The 20213-nt window shown below is 47.9% G+C and overlaps 1 protein-coding gene across 4 annotated transcripts in view; it reads right to left on the reverse strand.

Annotated features, from left to right (window-relative positions):
• Positions 1 to 20213, reverse strand: part of cadm4 (cell adhesion molecule 4) — a 114958-nt gene that overhangs the window by 28655 nt on the left and 66090 nt on the right. Inside the window, exon 1 of one of the 4 annotated variants that reach the window (XM_088307315.1) lies at positions 2867 to 3119. The exons of 1 other annotated variant lie outside the window; for it this stretch is intronic. In XM_088307315.1, coding sequence (XP_088163441.1) covers positions 2867 to 3002 — 136 coding nt within the window. In that variant the 5' untranslated portion in view covers positions 3003 to 3119. Of the gene's footprint in view, positions 1 to 2866; positions 3120 to 20213 lie in introns of those variants that run through there. 2 more of the 4 variants (XM_088307312.1, XM_088307314.1) reach the window with 2 other exon arrangements.

Consider the following 20213-nt stretch of genomic DNA (forward strand, 5'->3'; position numbering starts at 1 on the left):
GCGCCTCATCTTGTGATGTGCGAAAACGTTTGTAAAAACTCCTCCTGTGGTCCCGTCAAGCCACTTCCTCATCATCCGGCCGCCATTTTGTTTTGCACAAAAGCCTCCCTTCCCGCATGCCCCCTCCATTTTTTTTTTCGGGGGAGCGGTGGACCCAGTGGGAATCGTCGCCCCCCCCCCCCCTTCCTCCCCCCACGCTTGTGCTAAATGTGATTTGTTCTGCAGCTCAAGTCTGCGGCATAATCTGTGACGCTTCCACAGCGCAAAAGGAAAGAAAGAAGGAAGAAGCGGCGCAAGAAAATGAGCGGCTTGGTTGCCATCCCGCTTTCATCTTCTGCTCTGCTTTGGCCAATTTTAATTGGCAGTCGTTGTTTTTAACTTCTTTCTTAATCCCCCGAACTCTGCAACTCCACGAGGACGGCGAATCTCATCGGCCTCATCAGCATCAAATCGTCGCCGCTCACTCGCGACCTCGCATTCAACGCCATTTCTTTCATTTGGTGGCCAAAATTTTTCACCTCCATCCTTTTCAACTCTCGCAATTTAGCTTCAGTGCCGCTTGCCCATGTTGACCTTCCGCTTTTTTTTTTTTTTTTCCGTCTCCAGCGCGGCGCCGTCGTCCACCCATCCCATGACCGCTCCTCACCTTTCGTAAACGAGCCCAACCAGAAGGCAACAATGGCCGCCGCGTGCGCTCATCCCAAAACGGCTTTTGAGGAGGCACTGGACTCAACTTTTGCTCTGGTTCCAAGTCAAAGCTGCCACGTACACGCGGCAACTTTCCAAAGCTGGACTCGCGTGTCATACGTTCCGATTTAAAATGATTCCATTTGGAACAACAATCAATGGATGAGGTTGTGCTCTTTTCTCTTGAACGCAAGTGAGTGTTTAATGTTTTGTTTGTTGTTGTCACGGTGCGCTCTGCGCGTGACCGCCAACACGTCCGGCCTGGACGTCGCCCTCGCGGGATCGAATCCGTCTCCGCGCTCGCAAACGGACGCACGCGTGGCCTCGCTTCCCACTTGGCACGAATCGTCACACAGCACGAACATTGTCGGAGAGCATTCCCCAAAAATGCCGTCGCACAAATCAACTTGTGTTTCCGCGCAAACACAAAGCTGGCATTTTGGCAAACAAGCGCTGCCAAGACGTCGCAGCCGACGCCTGACATCCATCGCTCCATCCCGACGACGTTAGACAAAGTCCTTCTGTTGATGGCGTTCGACGGCGGACGGACGACAGCGCGGCGCTCGCTGGCAAAAACCACGGCGGGTATTCATCGCGTCTCCGAACGTCGTCGTCATGCGGCGCCCTCCTCCTCTTTCTTTCCATCTCGCTTTCCCGCTTCAACATGCTCGCCATTTACACGGAAAAATCATATTATCTTTTTTGTACTTTTCATTTCTGACTGGCTGCCCCCCCCGTCTTCTTTTAAGCCCTCGGGGGCAGACGCCGCCGTCCTAATATTGGCTCTTTTCCGAATCCCAGTTGAAGCGTAATTACTGGCAGCTTGAACATTTGAGACGAGGCGCATATTGCATCACGATCGTGCTCTTCCACGGATTTTTTTTTTCGATTTGAAATTGTCCTTTGCAGCAGCATGAGCTTGCATTCGAATGTTTCCAAACCTTTTGAAAAGAGAAAACCGACCAAAAAAGCTCAAAACGTGGCACCTGAAATGGTCGCACTTTCTTTCTAAGTTCCAACGGCGGGTCGTGCATTTCGCACGTCGACCTTCAGTGAAGAAATCCTCCTCACGACGCCATCATTTCGGACACCGCGGCTGGACGGATGACATCCAGACGCACGACTCACGAGAGCGAGAGCAAGCTTCTCTTGAAAATGGCCGCGCAAGGACAACTGCAATTAAATCCGGACTTTTTGCCTCTTTTGGCCAACGTGAGTCGTTTGATTTTCGGAAGCTCTTGCGTGGCCCCGCCCCCTCACGAGCGAGTATCCAATCGCAGGACACGACGGCACCTTCGAGGTGCGGCCTACGAGAAGGTGCACCGTCGCCGACTGGAGATCCCATCGGCTCCTGCAACGGTCGAGCAACCGCGACACAAACGAGCTGACGGCGTGGAGAAAAATAGGTTGACGAAATCTGCCCGGCAACACAAGATTGCTGAATTGTGATCGGATCAAAAAGGACCTCGCCTAAAAAGACAACCTAATAGAACACAAAGTATCGTCACGATTAAGATTTCTTGATGATGTTTTTCAAATAAGCAGCAGAGAAGGCCTCGAAGGTCTCGCCCGCCCACCTCCGATTCGGAATCGATTTTCATATGAACGGAATGTGATCGTTGAACATGGATGCTATCGCCGTGGCATTTTTTGTCATTTTCTTCGGCCGCCGCTACAACAAATCATCCCCAGCGACGGATGACGATCAAAGATTCGGAAACGCAGCCAAACGTTCCTCGACCGGCTGCTGAGCAACGAATGGCTCAAGAGTGTCGATGGAAAGCACATTTTCACAAAATGGATTATTATTTTTCAAATTCACTACTTCAAATGCATGTTCATATATTCTTTTGGTTTTTCAAAAAAAGAAAAAGCACAAAAGTTTTCCCACCCACTCCAAAATGTAAAAAAAAAAAACAAAAACTTGCAATTGATGCGCTTTATCAATAACTGTTGAGGACAAGTTGCGCACAAACATTCACGCTGCAGCAAATAACCGCTCGGCGCTGGCGGTAATTACACGTCGTCCACTCCGAGACAAGCCGAGCCTTAATATGGATCCGACGTGTTTGTGGCGAAATTATGCGCCGGCCTCCTGCGGCCTGTTTGCCACATAATGACGAATCGATTCGGCGCGTCTCCTCTAATAGGGATGCATGTGTGTGCGTGAGGGACTTACGAGCAAAGCCCAGAAGGAGCGGGACCAGGACCAGGACCGGGACCGGGATCCGGCGGCGCGGGGCCATCGAGAGGGGACTCGACTTTGCGCTCGCGTCGGGGCGGCGGCGGAAGACAAAGCTCCAAGCGGGCCTCATTGCGTATTGACGAGCACGTTGCAATCAATGCTCCTCGGCGACCTTGCCTGCTCTGCTGCAGACTAACAAGTCCGCGCACCAAAAAAAAAAAACAAAACAACCAAAAAAAGAACAACAGCAGCACTGCCGCGTTCACAAAAGTGAAGCGCTTTAACGACAACTTTGTGCGACTTACGACACGACCCGACAACACAGCGAGGCCTACCTCATTTTTTCATTTAAGAAAAACATTTTTTTTTTTCCTTCCTAAAGATGAGTGACTTCCACAAACGTCATCAAACGCTACAGCGCCACCTGCCGGCGCCGGTTGTGCGCAGCGGGAAATATCAAGAAGCATTCCAGCCGAGGCAAGTTTTCATCAAATTTGGGAGGCGCACACGAACGCGTCGCAGCGCCTCGGCGGACGCAAGAAACGGGGCAACCGCGAACACGCCCCGTTTGCGCAATCCAGCTCCGCAGGAAGCTTTTTCTGTGGCGCGAGCGCCGCTTCGCACCTCAACGAGCGCTTAAAACGTCGGCAAGCTCAAGACGGCCGACGCGCTTCCGCTTTGCACGCCACTTGCAAAAAAAAAAAAACAAAAGAAAACGAGCTTCGGCAGTCGTCAACGCGCAAAATAAAGGCGCTCGCCACCTCTTGCGCTTCTCCAGTGCCGAGTCGCAAGAAAAAGTTGAAAAGGATTTCCTCAAATTGCGTCTCCGCACCAAATTTCCGTTGGCGTCTTTGTCTGTCAACGTGTAAACACGCCGAGGCGTCCGTCCGTCCGCTTTGCGACTTGCGACTTGTTTATATAACGGCGGCAGCCTGCTCGTGCTCCAAAGCCAGCGTGGGATCGCCATCTGCATATTCTGTTTTGTGAAGGTTAAACGCTTGCTCGCGTGTGCGCGCGCACGGGACACAATACTTGTCTTTCAGGTCTGCAAACAGTGGCGGCGTGTGTGTGCGTGTGTGCGTGTGTGTGTGTGTGTGTGTGTGCGTGTGTTGACCGAAGCGGGTGCAAATTGGGCCCTGTTGGTCCTTTTCACTGTTTGGCCTCTCACTTCACGTCTCCGCCCGCAGAGGCGTCACAGTGCCTCTTTCTGTTCAACGCCGGCTGACAAGCGACGGCCTTGTTGGTGTCTTCTCTCGTCAGCTCAACGTGGAGCATTAACGTGATCTTCTGTTCAAAGTGAGAGTTCCACATTATAGAATTTTTTTTTTTTTTAAGAATTGCAGCCAAACTTGAACAATTCTAAAAAGTCAACTCAGGAATCGCGATACGTTTTCTCGGCATCAGACGACTTCCTGACGTCCGTGTGGCCGACGTGACCTTCCGCGATCCAAACTCGTTCCTCCGTGCCGCTTTCCATTTTTCTTCGCTTGCTATCATTTTCATGGCAGCGTCCACGATGGCGTTCCGTTGTTCTACTCGCCACCGTCACGCGCGCCATCATGACAGCGATTGGCAACGAAGGCGGCCATCGAAGCCGATGACCCCGTGACCCTGACTTTCTTGTTCCGTCCAAAACGGTTCCGCCTCACCCACAAAAATGTCCACGCGCACGACAAGCAAGTCAGACAAAAACGGCAAACGTTTTGTTGTCTGATTGTGCCTTTCGATGCCACCAGATGGCAGCAAAGCACTACTTTTGTCGATGAAGCGCCTCAACTCGCTTCAACATTGTTGATTGGGCACCGAGGGCCTGCAAGATGGTGGCAAATGACTACTTTTGTCTAAATGAAGCACCTCAACAACTTCCTTGGAATGAAGATGGCGCAAATGCACTACTTTTATTCTTGATTTTTTTTCATCAAAGATGTGAAAGTCTGTTGGCCACGTGTGCTGATGGGAATGTTTTTTTTGGGTGTCCGTGGATGTGGCAAGCAAGAAAATGTGTTTGTGGGGGGCGTGTTCATGTCAAAGTGTGTCCCCAATCGCACCGCCTTTCGCCTCCCTTTCTTTTTGTCTTGCGCCTTTTCATTCAAATGAAACTTTGAATGGTCTCCGTCGTGCCACGTCGGAATAAGTGTTGCCAAAGCACTTAAGGGGCTTCAGTCAGCCGCGTGCGCAAAATATGAAGTACTCGAGCACGCCGAGGAGGTCGTTTAAGAGCGGCGCCATCAAAGCACTCGGACGCCAAGAGAGATGTTTACAGCGCGGGTGGGCCCCGATGATGGTAGGAGAGGAGAAGATAAGGGTGAGTCAAAAGGGGGGTGCCAAGGGGGGCGGGCAAGAAAAAGAGGACCATATGTTGGAGATGCAAGGGAATGGGGCCAAACTGTATGACGGGGCAGCTGTGAAGCAGAGGCAGGGCGCTAATGTCGAGATCGTATCGAAGGTGCAGTGGTGACCGTGCTCGAGGGGGGGGGGGGGCGCGATAGGGGGAGGGGCTTAGCCAAGATTAAATTTATTTTTGTCCTGTAGGCGCTTCTTGGGTAGCATTGAATCCTTTTCCCTCCCTGGAGGACGTACGGGTGTGTGAGTATGAACATTGAGTGCGTGTGTGTGCGTGTGTGCGCGTGTGTGTGTGCGCGTGTGTGTGTGTGTGATCTTGAGGGTTTATTAGCTGGCAAAGTGTGAGGGAGGCCATGTGTTGTGGCTACGTGCAGATAAATCAAAGATTCCCCCCCAAGGACGTCTCTGCAGCATCGGAGTCTTAGCGTGGTTTACAACTGATCTAGTGTAGCGATGAGGCTCCCCCCCCCTCCCCCTCACCCCCTCCCATGTGAGTGCATAATTGAGTGTGAAGATGCTTGCAGGTTGTGGACATGCCCTCTGAAAAGAACGTCATTGTAAATGTAAATGTAGACGCCGCATTCCATTTTTACGGCAGCTGCGTACGCTCTCTGCCAATCGGAAGCTCGCTGTTCGCTGAAACCTTAGCGACGGTATTTTTCATGCTAAAAGGTGCCACAACGGTTTCAAAGGCCTGTCTGATGGAGGAAAGCATTCAACGGTGTCAAGGAAGTGTGTCAAAATGATACATCTCCACTGGGAGATAAGGGACTTTCGGGACTTTAGCCTGGGTTGTTAGTGGAAGTTACGGGAAGTCTGTTCCGCATGTGCTTGTGATTTCTTTTTTTTTTTTTTTACATTTTGAGAAAATCTGGAATGATTTTTGTGATTTGACCATATCAATTAATGTTACTTTTCCTGATCTACAAACTGCAATACACCAACTTGGCCACTAGATGGCAAAAGACAATAACAATGCTTTCCTCCAAACATTTTTGGCTTTTCAAAGAAAATGACATTTGCTTTCCAAGATATATTTTTGTCCAAAATGCGGCGAAATTCTGCTGAGCAGCGCCTCACTCGTCACGCCACATTTTGAGCGCGCTGCGGTTGCACACGAGGGTCGGCCTCCTCGGCAGACGCTCGTCCACGGTCGTCTCTCGCTCATTTTGGGGGATTTGCGGCCCGCTCGCTGTTAATCGCCACCCTCGAGCCGAGCTAATCCGAGCGGATTTGCTCTGAACTCGCTAATTAGAAAAGTCACAACTCCTCGGCGAGGCGGCCTGATTCCTGCTCGCGGTGATCGATATGTTGGCGTACATTTCATCAGATTTGGACACGTTTGGATTTGGATTTTTATTTTTTGGCTTACGTACATCTTCTCCCGGCCGGATATTAGAATTTAAACTTGAGCGTCCGAGTGATTATCCGGGTCTTCATCGAGCTCTGATTCACCTTCTTTTGTGTGTCGACAATAAGGCAGGAGATTAAATTCTCTCTTTGGAAGTCGGCGGGCTTGGCACTGGCTTTGCTCGGATTCTGCCGAGCGGAAGCGAAGGCAGAAAGGATGGTCGGTAGCCATTGTGGGCATCCCATTATTGGTCTCATCCCATCATACATCAATCTTGACAATTAGGAAAAAGGGGGGGGGGGTGACAATTTTCGCCGATTCCTCCCCAGGCTGGCAAGAAGCCGGCCGGGCGGTGACGTTTGAAGGATTCTGCCTCCTCGAAGCTTATTATTGCATTATTTAAACGACGACCTTGAGTTTGCGTTGATTTCGGCGTCGCTTCATGCAAAAAAATGGCCACTTGGTGCGCCAAGCAGCCGACATCCATCGCCAGATGCACACTGTGAATCTTCTTCTTCTTCTTCGGTGCCAGCGTGAAGGCACAAAAAAAGAATCAACCAAAAAAAAAATGGGCTTTGGAGCCGTTTTGCTGGCAGGTTGCTGCCGCTTTGATTTGGTCACTTTTCATTTCAAAAAATGAGAAGGAAAGATGCAAGCATCAACGGAAAGGCCCTGAACACCTCACAGCGGCAGGAAACGCTTTGGCCCATCTCTTTTGATGCCTGCCGCCGATTTTGGCGACTTCCTTGAATTTGCACCAAAACGGCAAAACGACTTTTGCTCCATTTTGTGCAACCCGTTTCATGCTGACGGCGGAGATGACAAATTTTTGCCACTTTGCAACTTGTGCCCACAAAGTGAATGAGCGTTTTCGGGACCCCAAATATCGAGATCTTGATGCTGTGCAAAAAAAAAAAAAAAAAATGAAGGGTCCCCCCGAATCAGATCCCAAAAAGATCTTGAGGACAAATTTGTACTTCCCTCAAAGTGGAAGATGTATTTTTTTTGCAGGTCTACTCACGATCGACAGGCCCGCCAAATTCAACGTCGCTGAGTGAAACTTTTTTCTTTTTCTGACGACTCCAGGAAGTCAACCCTCAAAAGTGACCTTTCGAACCAAAATGACAAAACCTCTTTGCCATTTTCTCTCATGGCTTCTTGAGACTTTTAGTTTTTTTTTTTGCAGGTCTACTCATAGCAGCCACTTCAAAGTAATTTCATGAAGCGATTTTTTTTTCTCTTCATCATTGAGGGAAGTTCAGGCACACCAGCTTTTTGTTTATTTTTCTCCACAATAAACAAAAGCCTTTCACGGACAATGTGATAAAGATCCGATTCCGATTTTCCAAAACGTCTGAAAGACGACAAAGTAGCCGAACGTAGCGTTTTCATCTTGAAATGGTCGCAAATGTTTCAAGTTATTAAGAGGAGCGCACTCATCATGTTGTTCTTGTGAGACGCGCGCTTCTCGGAAAAGAGCAAAATTACGAAAATCAATAAAAGCGCCCAACTTTTCCATCAATGCTGTTCTTGTTTTTCGTTGCTGCAAATCTCAATCGGATGTTTGAGGTGACGCCGCGAAAAAGACGTCTGTCATAAGGGCGCAATTATTTTCCTTGATTCCGACGTCCTCAAAAAGAAACGACGCGCCACAGTCGCTCCGAATCAACAATTTCATTTGTGATTTTTTTGTGGTTTCCGGAACGAGACGCCAAAATGTTGTTCGGCGAAGGTGATCTCGCTTTGGAATTTCTTATTCCCGTTCAGAAGGGCAAAAAAACAATCGAACCTCGCCAAGCCGCCGACGCCACAAAAGTGCTCATTTCGCTTTTGCACGATGTCGTTGACTTTTTTGGAATCACATTTTTCTTTCCTCGCCAAGTCCAGACCCGTCCGTCTCTTCCTCTTTTTATTCTTCCCCTAATCTGCTCCTCGCCGGCTGTGACCTTACAGACGCCCTTTGCACTTTTTGTCTCGCTTTCTGACACTTTCTCTCCTCTGGAGTGAAATCACGCACTCATCAGTTTGCTGCGGCGGCTGCTGCTGTTTCGCAAGGAGAATATTAACATGCTTCCTCTCAGCCAATTAACACCTGAAGCTCATAACAACCTTTTATGCCACAGCGCACACGCACACACACACACACACACACACGCATGCATGCATATAGAGAGGCGAAAAGAAAAAAAAAAAAAAAGAAAAAGCCGAAACAAAAGAGTGTCGTGTTGATTAGGAACGGAGGCCCGAAATAGATTGGGCGGCAAATCTCGAAGGCGTGATCCGTTTGCGAATAAATTCGGGTCAAACGAGAGTTTTGGGCCTCTGGTTTAACGCTTGCGATTTTCAGAACATTTGGAACACGTCGCACCAAACAATAAAGAAAGAAAGAAATCAAGAAATGGGAACTGATGGTCCAAACAGTTGAAGTCGGCTAACAACAAAAAGAGCCACTTGTTTTTCGTTTTCGCTCTCATCCAGATTTTATTTGATGACATTTCAACGAAAACCTTTCCAAAATTGGATTTCATTCCGCAATCATCGCACGATTTGCGCGTCAATTTGCGCCTGCGCCTTCCGACGCACAATAAATCAAGAAATTTCCACGACCGCTTTCAACACATTGGTGTTCCTGGTTGGTCTCTTCCAGGTGAAGCTCCTCCCCTTTTTTGGAACTCAAGTCTCGTCCAATGTGTTTTGGTGCAAAGGCAGCAAAAAAAAAAGGCCCAAGATTTTAGGCTGACGCGAGAGCTCCACCTCCGCCGCGAAGGCGTGGAGACGATGACGTCATCTCTCTTGCGTTCCAGCCCATTTCAAAGTCGAAGCCTTGCCGGCATCTCTCGCTGTTCGCGGCGCCACGTCCTCGCCTGCCGGCTGCGCCCAACTGAGCCGATTTTAATGAACAATTTTCCGGAACTTTTGGCGTCGGTCGACGGTGCCAAAGTGTCTTCAACGTGAGTTCGGACGTCGGTGGCGCAATCCCGGCATGCATAAAACATGGCGGGAGACGACGGGAGCTGCATGAGGACAAAAAAAAGAAAAGAAAAAGCGATGCTATGCTAATGACGGCCGCGATCGGGAGGAGGGTCGCGCGGCGCGATAACGGCAAGGACGGGAAACGTTTCCTCACGGGCCGCCGCTCGCACATTGTACGGCGCATGAGAAATGAGACGGGCGGACTTCTTGGGCTCATCTGAAAATGGAAATGCACTTCATTTGACTTTGATTTGCTCCAACGACGACGGCTATCCGGCAAAGTCTCTGCCGTTGCTTTTGCGCTCGGCGGCTCCCGACGCTTCCCGGTTGGCGTCGAGCGCTTTAGGAGCTCTTGATGCGTGTTTTATTGGCCCGTTAGCGCCGCCGTGACTTCCTTGCGTCGTCTATAATGTCAAAAGACGGCAACAAACTCAAAGTGAGTGTGCGTTTGGCGGGAAACCTCGAGCGGTCTCAGTTTAGCGCCGGCGCCGGCGTTTTTATGTCCAAAATGAGTTTTGGATGGAAGCGTGAGACGCGAGCAGCCGGTCGACTTCCTCTTTAACGCGGATTTGCATTCGAAAATTGAGGGAAACGATGGCATGTTGTATTCATAAAAGCGCAAAACTTGCCCGAAGACGGTTGGGATGGACTCCGGCACGCCGGCTGACCCTCGTGAGGAGCAGCGGCTCCGATGAAGGACGGGTGGATGACCGGGAATTCTTTTGGGAGGTTCCGATGGGCTCCGTTTTCATTTCTCTCTCATGTGAGGTGGTGATGACGCTCGCATCGCTGCGACAATCTCCTCCAAAGGTTTTGGAACCAGCTCAATTGGTCTTTGTTGTATACTGAAGACATTTGAGAGCAAAAGACGAATCCGAAAACAAAAGTTGATCTTTTTAAACAACTCGGGAAAGAGCGTCTTTGCTCGGAAGCCTCCCGCTTTTGAAGCGAGCCAAAAAATTGGAACGGCCGGTGGCCGAAGCTTCGCGGGCAATTACCGCATCAAGTCTCAAGCGGAGAAAATACGCTGCTGCTTGAAGTCGAAATTGTTCTTTCAAGGTTAAAAATTCCTCAGCACCTCGACTTCGTTCCGTTGGTGAAAGAAATCCCGACTAACTCGCACGTCATCAGTCATCCGTAATCACACGCCACCTTGCACTCGGCTTCTGCTTCGGTGGCGGTCCACCCGATTGGCCGCTTCTCGGCGCAGAGGCGGGCGGGAGGCGCTTGATGCTAAAACGAGCGCTCGCCAGCGGAGGCGGCCCGGCGTGGCGAGGCGTGTTTGTGTGTGTGCGTGACTTTCCCCCCCCAAAAAAACCGCACAGCACGCGAGTCAGTTGCCGAGACGCGAAGGCCTATTTGTGTTAGCGGGAACGCCCCCTGCTGGCACATCAGTGGAATTACTCTCATTAGCAACGGATCGGCCCAAGCGCTCGCTCATTCTCGCAACTGAAAGGAAAAGAGGGATGTCGGAAAGTTCGTGCGACGAGATGGATTCATTTGTGCTGCTTCAGCCCCCAACTAAACCCCCCCCCACACCTCGCAGAGCCTGTTTAAGAGGTGCACTGCGGCACTTTGTCCCCTGCCGGGACTCTCATTGTGTTCATTAGAATAATCAACAGGTGGAAGGCGGCCTTGGCGAGAAAACGCCGCCTGATAGCGGCAAGAGTCGCTTGTGTCGGCCGCGCGGGCTCATTTTGGGGCCAATTTGAGCGGGCGGCTGAACTTGCGTTTAATTGCCGTGAGTCACTTGCACGCACTCGCAGGATTCCCGCGCTAAAACGTTGGCAGGCTCGCCGTCCGACACCAAAACGCGTTTGTTTGATTCACGCCGGCGCTCGCAGCCCAAAATACGAGGTGAGGAAAAGCCGTGCAGATAAATGGAGAGTTTTAATCTGGCTTCGCATCACGGGAACGGATATTGAAGCAGCCGGTCGGGATGTGTGGCGACTTTTATAGATGGCACAACTGGGCTGGCTTTTATTTGGAGAAACGCGTTCAAATGAAAACGTGTCAAAGCAAATCCCCCAAATCACGGCATGCATATTAAATAGCGTGGGCAAAAAAAAAAGAAAAGAAGGTTTGGCCATTTGAACTTTTTCAAAAATTGGTCGCTGACTTTTGGTTCCGCCCAACACGCTGCAAGGGTCAACGTCGACATTTTTGAAGGTCGTTGACTTGACAGCAAAATGGAGGCCGCAGAACGTGACAACAGACGGAGCCGCATTATTCGAGTCAGGCTTTAACTGGAGCGCCTTATTGAAATGGCAAGGCTCATGCGCACCAGCGCACCACTCGATTACAAACATTATTTGTATGGCCTTTGCACGGCTTGGAGGCAGTTGGCTCTAAACGCGGGAAAAACGATTTCCGTGGGAACGAAAGCATCGCCCGGCGTTCGGCAGGTTTTGACGGAAGCCCGTCCAAGAATTGAAATGTCAATTTTCTGCTAGAAATAAAAATATTTGACTTCCTGTTCAATTTCCAGCATGGCTCCTGTCATATTTTTGTGCGTGCTGTCCATTCCATTCCGTGTCCACCACAGAAACGGTTGTCTTGGCCTTATAAACGCAATGTATCATTTATCTTTCCAGGGGGCGCCACTGAGGAGTCAGCTTGCAAAAACATTTTGTTCTTTTCACTTTGCCAGCTGTGGCGTGTTCCTAAAGATGTCTGGCAAAAGAAGACACGCCTGTGATGAGAGTTTGGATAATGTTTGTAATTGGGCATGTTTAGAGGGGGGATTACGTCTCGCCGGAGTGTTTCATTCCCTCGCTCGCGGTAAGCTGTCAGCTGTTTGACACTAAGTCGAGCAAAAGCGTGCGCAGCGCGGAGCGCGATGTGGCGGCACAACATGAAAAAAAAAAAAACGCTCCACCTGCGAACTCTCGGGGCACAATGAGATAATGATGAAACACAAAGTGCGCCGCGAGGGAATCAAGTTTCTTTTTTCTGTGATCGATGTTCTGTCATTTGTGATTTTCTAAAAGTTGTCGAAGAGAAAGTGATTTGCGCGCAAACGTGCCGCAGGGGTGGCGGAGCAACTTTGAGACAAATTGTCTCATATGATGAATGACGCCAACTTCCTTCAGGAAAAGACAAAGATGGCAAAGGTACTCACGCTCTGTAAACGAGTACAAGTACAAATATTTGTCTTTAAGGAACTCGAATAAAAGTAGTCCGTTTGAAATGCAGTCAAAGCCAAAATTGAAAATGTTTTTTCTCCGTCGATTTTGTCCAGTAAGCAACTTGGCAAAAGATCATTTTCAAAAAGGATTTGCTCATATCATATTCCGGCGCAAGCGAGAAATTGCAGGCTGGTGACGTTTTGTTGGAGGCAGCCGCGAGGATTAAACAAGTAAATAGAAACATGTCACGAGAGTTATCCTGGAATGAGGCATTAAGTGTATTTAAGACTCAGAGAAGCTAAAGCGCTAACACATGTTAACGTAACTGAAAATGTTAACTGTCGCTCTTGTTGTTGTTTTGGGTGGGGGGGCTTTATTTTTGGCTGCTCACGCGATGTTACTAATGTTGCAGTCCACATTTCAAACCTTAAAATGGAAAAGCACCGAGTTCAGAGCTACGTCCGATTAGCTAGCTCTTAACTAAGGCGGTGCATTGCTATTATTTTGCTTTTAATTGAGTTGGATGCTTGAGCTCGTTCGTCACCTAACACTTCGCTTTAGCTCGCTAACATTTTATTTAGTTGTCGAGTTACCACTTGAGCTTTGGGTCGGCCGGTCGTTTGTCGCAAACGACTCATCTAGTTCGTCCGATCGTCGGCCTGGCAGTTGATGACATCGCTTGTTGCGCGGGTTCGTTAGCGAGTAAGCTAGGCAATCAATTGGTTGGCTGCTAGCGTGTTTCGTTGCTAACGTAGCCAGTCAGCTAGTTGACATTGTTGAGTTAGCGCCAGGTTGACTTTTTGACTTTGATCTCTGAGAACCAACAAGCTAATCCGAAGATGAGATGAGCCGTCCGCTAGTTGGTCGGCCATTTTGGGTTGGCCGTCAGAGCCGATCATACATGGTTCACTTTTGTTCCTTTTTGAGACACTGTGGGACTTTTTGGGGCGGCTGCATCTTTTTATTCGACTGTTGATCTGCAGATATTTTTGCGAGAGTGTCCCTCATGCTAATAAAAATTTGGGTGCGCCTGTCAAAGTGCTTTTGTAACAACATCCCGAAACGCGGCCACCTCCGCCTGTCGTTTGTCTCGCTCTCTCTCGTGGCTTCCTCCGTCAGCTGCGATGCTTCCATCATCTTCATCCTTCCCTCGTGTGCGACGCTTTCTCGCCTCATTGCTTCACAAGCCTTCCTTTACAACACCCCTCCGAATCTTTTTGGGGTCAATAGATCACCCAGCCCCCTTCAGCAAGACTTTCGTCCTCCTCGGCGGCATCACGCCACACATCTCGTGTCCTGCCGGGGATTCATTTTGCTCTCTTCCTTCCTTCGCTTTTCTTCTCCTGCAAGAGGCAATTCTGTTCCTCCCATCCGCTTCACTCCACATGCATCCAAGTCTGCAATCAGGCATCAAAAAGCGACAGCGCATGATTTCTTTCTTCCTGATTAGCTCACCGAGCGCGACATCCGGCGTCTCCAAGTGGACGGCAACATTTTTGCTGCGTTTAAATTTTGCCAGAAAAGTTCCACGCGATGCATGTCTGCGCTCACAAACCTTCCTTCGAGGGTGAGCAACTTCAAATGCGGAGGGGGCCGCAATATTACAACAGTGTGCCTTTTTCACCCCTCAACTTGCGATGAAGACTTCGAGGGGACGCTGACGATGAGGAGACAATAAATGAAGGTAAGCGAACGCCGTTTGGAAGACGAACGAATCCGGACCCGATTTTGTTGGGGCAAAGACAAATTTGTTTTCTTTCTTCAAAATTTGCAAACACGTACTTTGGAAGACAATATTCAACATTTTTGCGGATTTTCTGAATCGATATTTTCGCTCCCTCCCTATTTTCTCGATTGCTCAAGAGGTCTGTTGAATTTTTCTTATTCCGCGCAGATTGTTTTATTGATCAGAATATCGCCTTTTGACTAATGAGCGCATAAACATCATTTGGGGTTTAGTTCCACATTCATGTGCGCACACACACAATTTTCGGGGGGACTTTAAAATCGCCGCCGCCGCCGCGTGCTCCTTCATTGCCTTTCGAGCCCTCCGTTGGGATTATTTACAATTTACAGTCGAGTCCTGCATCAGATGTCGCCTCTCCCGCCGCCTCTGACGTGCATCTCGTTTGTCAAACGCTTGACGTCATTTGTGTGAAGAGCTGAAAATTCGCTCATCTTCATCGGCATCTTGGACGACGAGCGTCAAAAAAAAAAAAAAGAGAAGCCCAATTGCCCTCTGCTCGGATTGTCAGCCAAACCGCATTTGGCTATCAAAGCTGCCATAAACGCAACAACAAAAAGCAAGCGAGGCAATTCAATAAATAAATAAAAGAAGTTTCCCCTGACGCCGTTGTCAGTTCTGCAAAAACGTGATGAAATTTTGGGTCACGTTGGATGAAATGCAAAGGCAAACTTTCGTCAGCGTCGTTGCCCAACATTGAGCGAGCCGAGGCCCGTTTTGCAAAGGTCAAAGGTCAGCCGCATCAAATATTTGCCCAAACCAAACCCACGAGCGCCGTCGCCAGCGGCAAACCACAACAAACGTTTTCAGTCAGTCAGCGTCTTTTCGGAAGGGAAAGAGAGAACCAAACAAAACAAAAACAAAAAACGGGGCTTTGAGCTTGCGATGATGCACCAGAGAGCTTCCTAAATTGTTCGGGGATTAAAAGATCACGGACCCCTGAGGCACGCGCACGTCAAAAAAGTGCTCGTTTTTCTTCTTCAGCACTGCGGTGGGCAAACTTGCAGAAAAAGAAGAAATGATCTTGTCGGGGCAACAAGCAGAAACACGGCGAAAGTCGGATTAAAGAAACGACAAAACAACTTTGGATAACCTCGATCAAGATCAAAGTTCAAAGGGCGGCCGCACAAACACCGCAAAGCCCGTCGGGCCGACAGAAACATTATTTGAAAACGACAGGACCGACATTCCTCGCACCATCTTCAAAACAAAGACGGATGAGACGGCATTATTGGGAATTAGTCACCCCAAAAAAAAAAAAAAAAATCAACAAAAAAGTACGTTCTCGCTCACGGTGAAGTCAAGTCGTTGTCATTTAATTCCATTTTGGTTCCATCGATAGAAAGTTGCTTTTTCGCCCGTCTTTAACAAACGAAAGAAAAAGAAAGAAAGAAAGACTTGACTTCTTTGGCGTCATGCGGGCACTCCTTGGCGGGAGATCCCTGCAGAGTATCGAGATAACAGGAGGCTCCATCGCTTTCTACACACGCACACACACGCACACACACACGCACACACACACTGGATCGCCCCCCAGGGTGGCGTCGCTAACCGCAACAACAACCAAAACATCAATCGAGGTCGCATCTGTGAATCCGAGACGATGTGACAGTCGCGCCGGCCTCCTGCTTCTTTTCGAGCTTGACTTTGCTTACGTCAGCCTGTCATCAGCTTTTTTATTGACCCACAAACACACACACACACACACACACACACACGCAGCGCGACACAAACAGAATGCGGAAGACCCGAGAGACAGGCAGTGCTTGAAAAGCCTCTGGCCTAGAACGGCGCACGCGTTCCTCCTCAATCTGCGGCTGCTCCAAATGGACGTCGTCGTCCCTGGAAAACGCTCGGTGGGAGACGGGAGCACGCGACTTCAAATGGTCGCAACGACCTTTTGTGTCTGAGGTCAGCGACAAGCGACGTCCACAAAATACCGCCAGGATGGATTTGGTGACTTTTCCCTGGCGAGGACGCGACACGAAAAAAGTGCAACGGTGGCCGCGCATTTGAGAGGCGAGTTGATCTCAAAGAGGGAAAAAATAAAAAAGCCACTGAGCAAGCGGGCGATGTTGATGACAAAGAGGGTCGGCTCTTTTATCGGAATGTTTTTTTTTTTTTTTCCAAAGTCGTCAGCCAATCGCAGGGCACACAAAGACGAAGAACCGTCCGCGCGCGCAAACACACCGAGTGACAATTGACAGCGTCCGATCAACCTCCCGTGCATCTTTTTTGTTTTTTTGGGGGAACGTGGGAGTACCCGGAGAAAAGCCACGCACACGCGGTGAGAAAACGCAAAAGTCCACGCAAGAAGGCCGGAATGGAACCCTGCACCCGCATTGTGAAGCGGACGTGCTAAGCCGGCCCATGATTTATTTTTTTTTGTTTGTTTTTTTTTGCCACAAGCAATTTCCTCAAGAAACATCCCAAGAAAATACGGCGGCTGTCTAATGACGAGCACGTATGACACATTCGGGCAATAAAATAAGCGTTTTATCGTCACGTATTTCATGAAAATGCACCAGAAAAAACGCTCACTCAACAGTTTTATTGCCAGGAATGTAAAGACTTTTTTTTTTTTCTTCTCTCTCTGGTGTATATTTTCACGGCCGCAAAAGAAAATTCACCGTTCATCAAACATTTATATTTTCATTCTATTGCTTCGGAAGCACTTAAATGGTTTCTCAAACGCAATCATTTCACGCGGTCGCCTTGAGTGACCTGACTTGAGAGTTTTTCCAAGATTCAAGCCAATTTCTTTTTATTTGCTTTGACTTGCGAGATGAGCAATGAACGTCGAAGCGCTCACTTCACAACCAGCTTCGTTTGACAGAAAGTAAACAAATCTTTGAAAAAAATAATGTGTGGAGCTGTGTCCCGCTGATCCAAGTTGAGTTCAATGTCCAGCTAAATAGTTCCACATTTCTAAAAGAACCACATAACGATGTCTTTGTAATGTAAAATGTCATAGTTGGGCCAACGAGCAAGAATATATCCTTTATCCTCTGCGAAGAACAACGAATTGTACCGTTGACTTTGTCAAGGTGTCTTTGATATGCTGCCCCCTGGTGGCCAAGTTGTGCACACCTGAAAGAGCAGCACAATGTTTGCAATGTTTGCAAAAATGCTCCCAAAAACATTTGCGCCTTTTGGAGGAGCATGAATGCAAAAAATGTGGTCTGGATGAATCGGAATGAGGAACCTTGGCCATCCACGTGACTCGACGGCTTCCGAGGGTGAGCTCATCGTCAAGACGACGCCCCTCAGCCGGCAGCAACAATCGCGTTTCTCAAATGTTGCGATGCCTCCTTAAGCAAAGCAAGTCAAATGTTGCCGGCTCCCTCTGGGAAAAATCTCGGCAAAAACAACGTAGCGCGACGCCCGCGATTGAATAAAACATGATTTGGAGGCAACGGCGCCCTGAAGCTAATTGTAAACATTGTGCCGATTGTAAAGAGCTGCCACCGGTTCATTCCGGCAGCTGACTGATGTGTGAGATGTCACCTGCAGCTGTTTTGGCCGCACCTTCCTGGAAATTGAATCCATTTGAGGTCGGACTAAAAAAAAAAAAAAAAAAAAGCGTCATAGCGCTTTGCATCGCAGCCCTTTTTTGGTTTTGTGCAAAAGCTTTTTCCACCGTTTATAACACGAAAGAGGAGCAAAAATGGAAAGGCCCGATGACATTCCTGTGGAGGTACGAAAGCAACGAGGCAGCTTGCTGAATAGAAGAAGGCAAAACGCCATTTTGAAGGACAAAAGCGGCGTGCGGAATCGCGGGAAGTCGAGAGCCATCAAGTTGACGAGCCGCCCAAGTTTGAGTTTTGAAGTCCTCAACAACGACACGACGTCGTGTTGAGGGAAGGGCGGCGCTGCGACTTTTGTACATCTTGAGAAAACGCTTGACAGGCCACGCAGAACGCAAGTGTGGCGCGGCAGAGAAGAATGCGAGACGAGGAGGAGGATCGCAGACATGAGGTGGGAGTGCATCAGGGATCAACTCCAAGCCCCTTTTTCTTTACCATTATTTGAGACCGACAATCAAAAGAAGTGAAAAATTTGGTTTAAAAAAAAAGGAGCTCAATGATGGAAAATGCACTTTTTGATTGCTTGTAAATTGTTCATTTGTATCAAATTTAATTTTGCATACGAGGGTATTAAAAAAAATCTGTTTATTGAACAATTATCGTTATTGATTTAGGATTTGCTATTGATTTAAAAAAAAAAAAAACAAAGTATACTTTGTGCAAAACGTATTAAAAAAAAACATCTGTGTGCACGCTTGCAAATTCATTGAAATATCACGTGAAATATTGCCAACGCATGGAAGGAAAGACAATTTAATTATGTACGCAAGTTTTACAAACATTGAAAATATCAGTTAATTTTGCAATTGAATTCAAAACATTTTACATAATAAGTATTTGTATATTTTTCATGTAAATGAATTGTTTTAATTCGTTTTTTTTAATTCAATTGTTTTTTAAAATCCATTTTAAAATAACTATTCCAACATTATTTAACGTTTCATCACAAATGATTTTATTATTTTTTTAATTGTTACTTTTTAAATGAAGAATGCCTTTTATGCAGTAAATATTCATATTTGACAATGATGTGTAATTATTCAATGTGAGCGCCTTTACACTTTTAATTAGCGCTTGTGAATCCCCAACGGGTGCGTGTGTGTGTGTGTGTGTGTGCGTCCATCTAATAAGAGCCAATACACCAGGTTATGAAAATCAATTGATTTATTATGCATTGGATCTCATTCGTGGCCAATGAGATAGATATTATCTTTCAATGTAAAAAAAAAAAAAGAAGCAATTTGGCCATTTTAAAGATATGCAAATCTATCAAGCAACTCATCATTTTCCCCAACAGGAAATGATTTCTATACGTGGAAATTGGCTGGCGTAATCCCATTTTCCATCACGTCGAACAACCTCGTGGATATTGGTTCAAAAAAAAAAAAAAAATCAAGCTCCAAATCAAACAAACAGTCTGCCGATTAAAAGAAGCCTTCTGGACGTAACAATCATTTGAGGGATTAGTTTTGTGTGCGCAATTAGGATGAATAAAGTCCAACGACATGGGAGGGAAATGAAACGGCCTTGGAGGACGGCGAGCTTTATCTTCGTCCTCGTTGGAGCTTGACGGCCGTGAGCGAGGCCACCAGCCGCCGGAAGGATGACGTCGCGCAGGCGCAACGTCGCGGCTTTTATGGCCAATTTAACCATGGCGACCATCTGAGGTCAAGCGGGAAGACGGCGTTTTGCGCCACGGCCCCCAACAAGACCTCGCATGTCGGACGCACGGCGCCGTCGTTAAGTCCTCCGTTGTGGTGAAAATGCCAAAATGCCAAAATGCCAAAATGCTTCTTGTTGTTGCTTTCGTGTTCCACGACAAGGCAACATTTTTTGGACATGGATGGACCAAACATTTCATTTTGGTGGCTTTTTGTCGTGAAGTGGCTCGCTTTCAAAGTCCATCTGAACAAATTCGGCTTTTGAAATAAAAATAAATAAATTGATAAATGGAAGAAAGAAGTTTGGTGGGTTGAAGAAAAGGTTCAAATATTCCGTTTCTTGGATTTGTAATTTGCCGACGTCACGTGACGAAATGTTAAAGATATTTTCTCCGAAGAATCTAAATAGAAAATAAATTCTTTGTGTCGCTCATTTGCATGTTTATTATGGCACAACTGGACGCACAAAAGTGGAGGAGCAAAACATGTTCCTCCGATATGGCAAGCAGGTGTTCCGAAACTTTTGCTGGTATGGTGTCAAAACATTCTGGACA

The sequence above is a fragment of the Idiotropiscis lumnitzeri genome, chromosome 10, assembly GCF_059441095.1.
Source record: "Idiotropiscis lumnitzeri isolate Australia: NSW breed Sydney's pygmy pipehorse chromosome 10, RoL_Ilum_1.0, whole genome shotgun sequence".
Lineage (NCBI taxonomy): Eukaryota > Metazoa > Chordata > Actinopteri > Syngnathiformes > Syngnathidae > Idiotropiscis > Idiotropiscis lumnitzeri.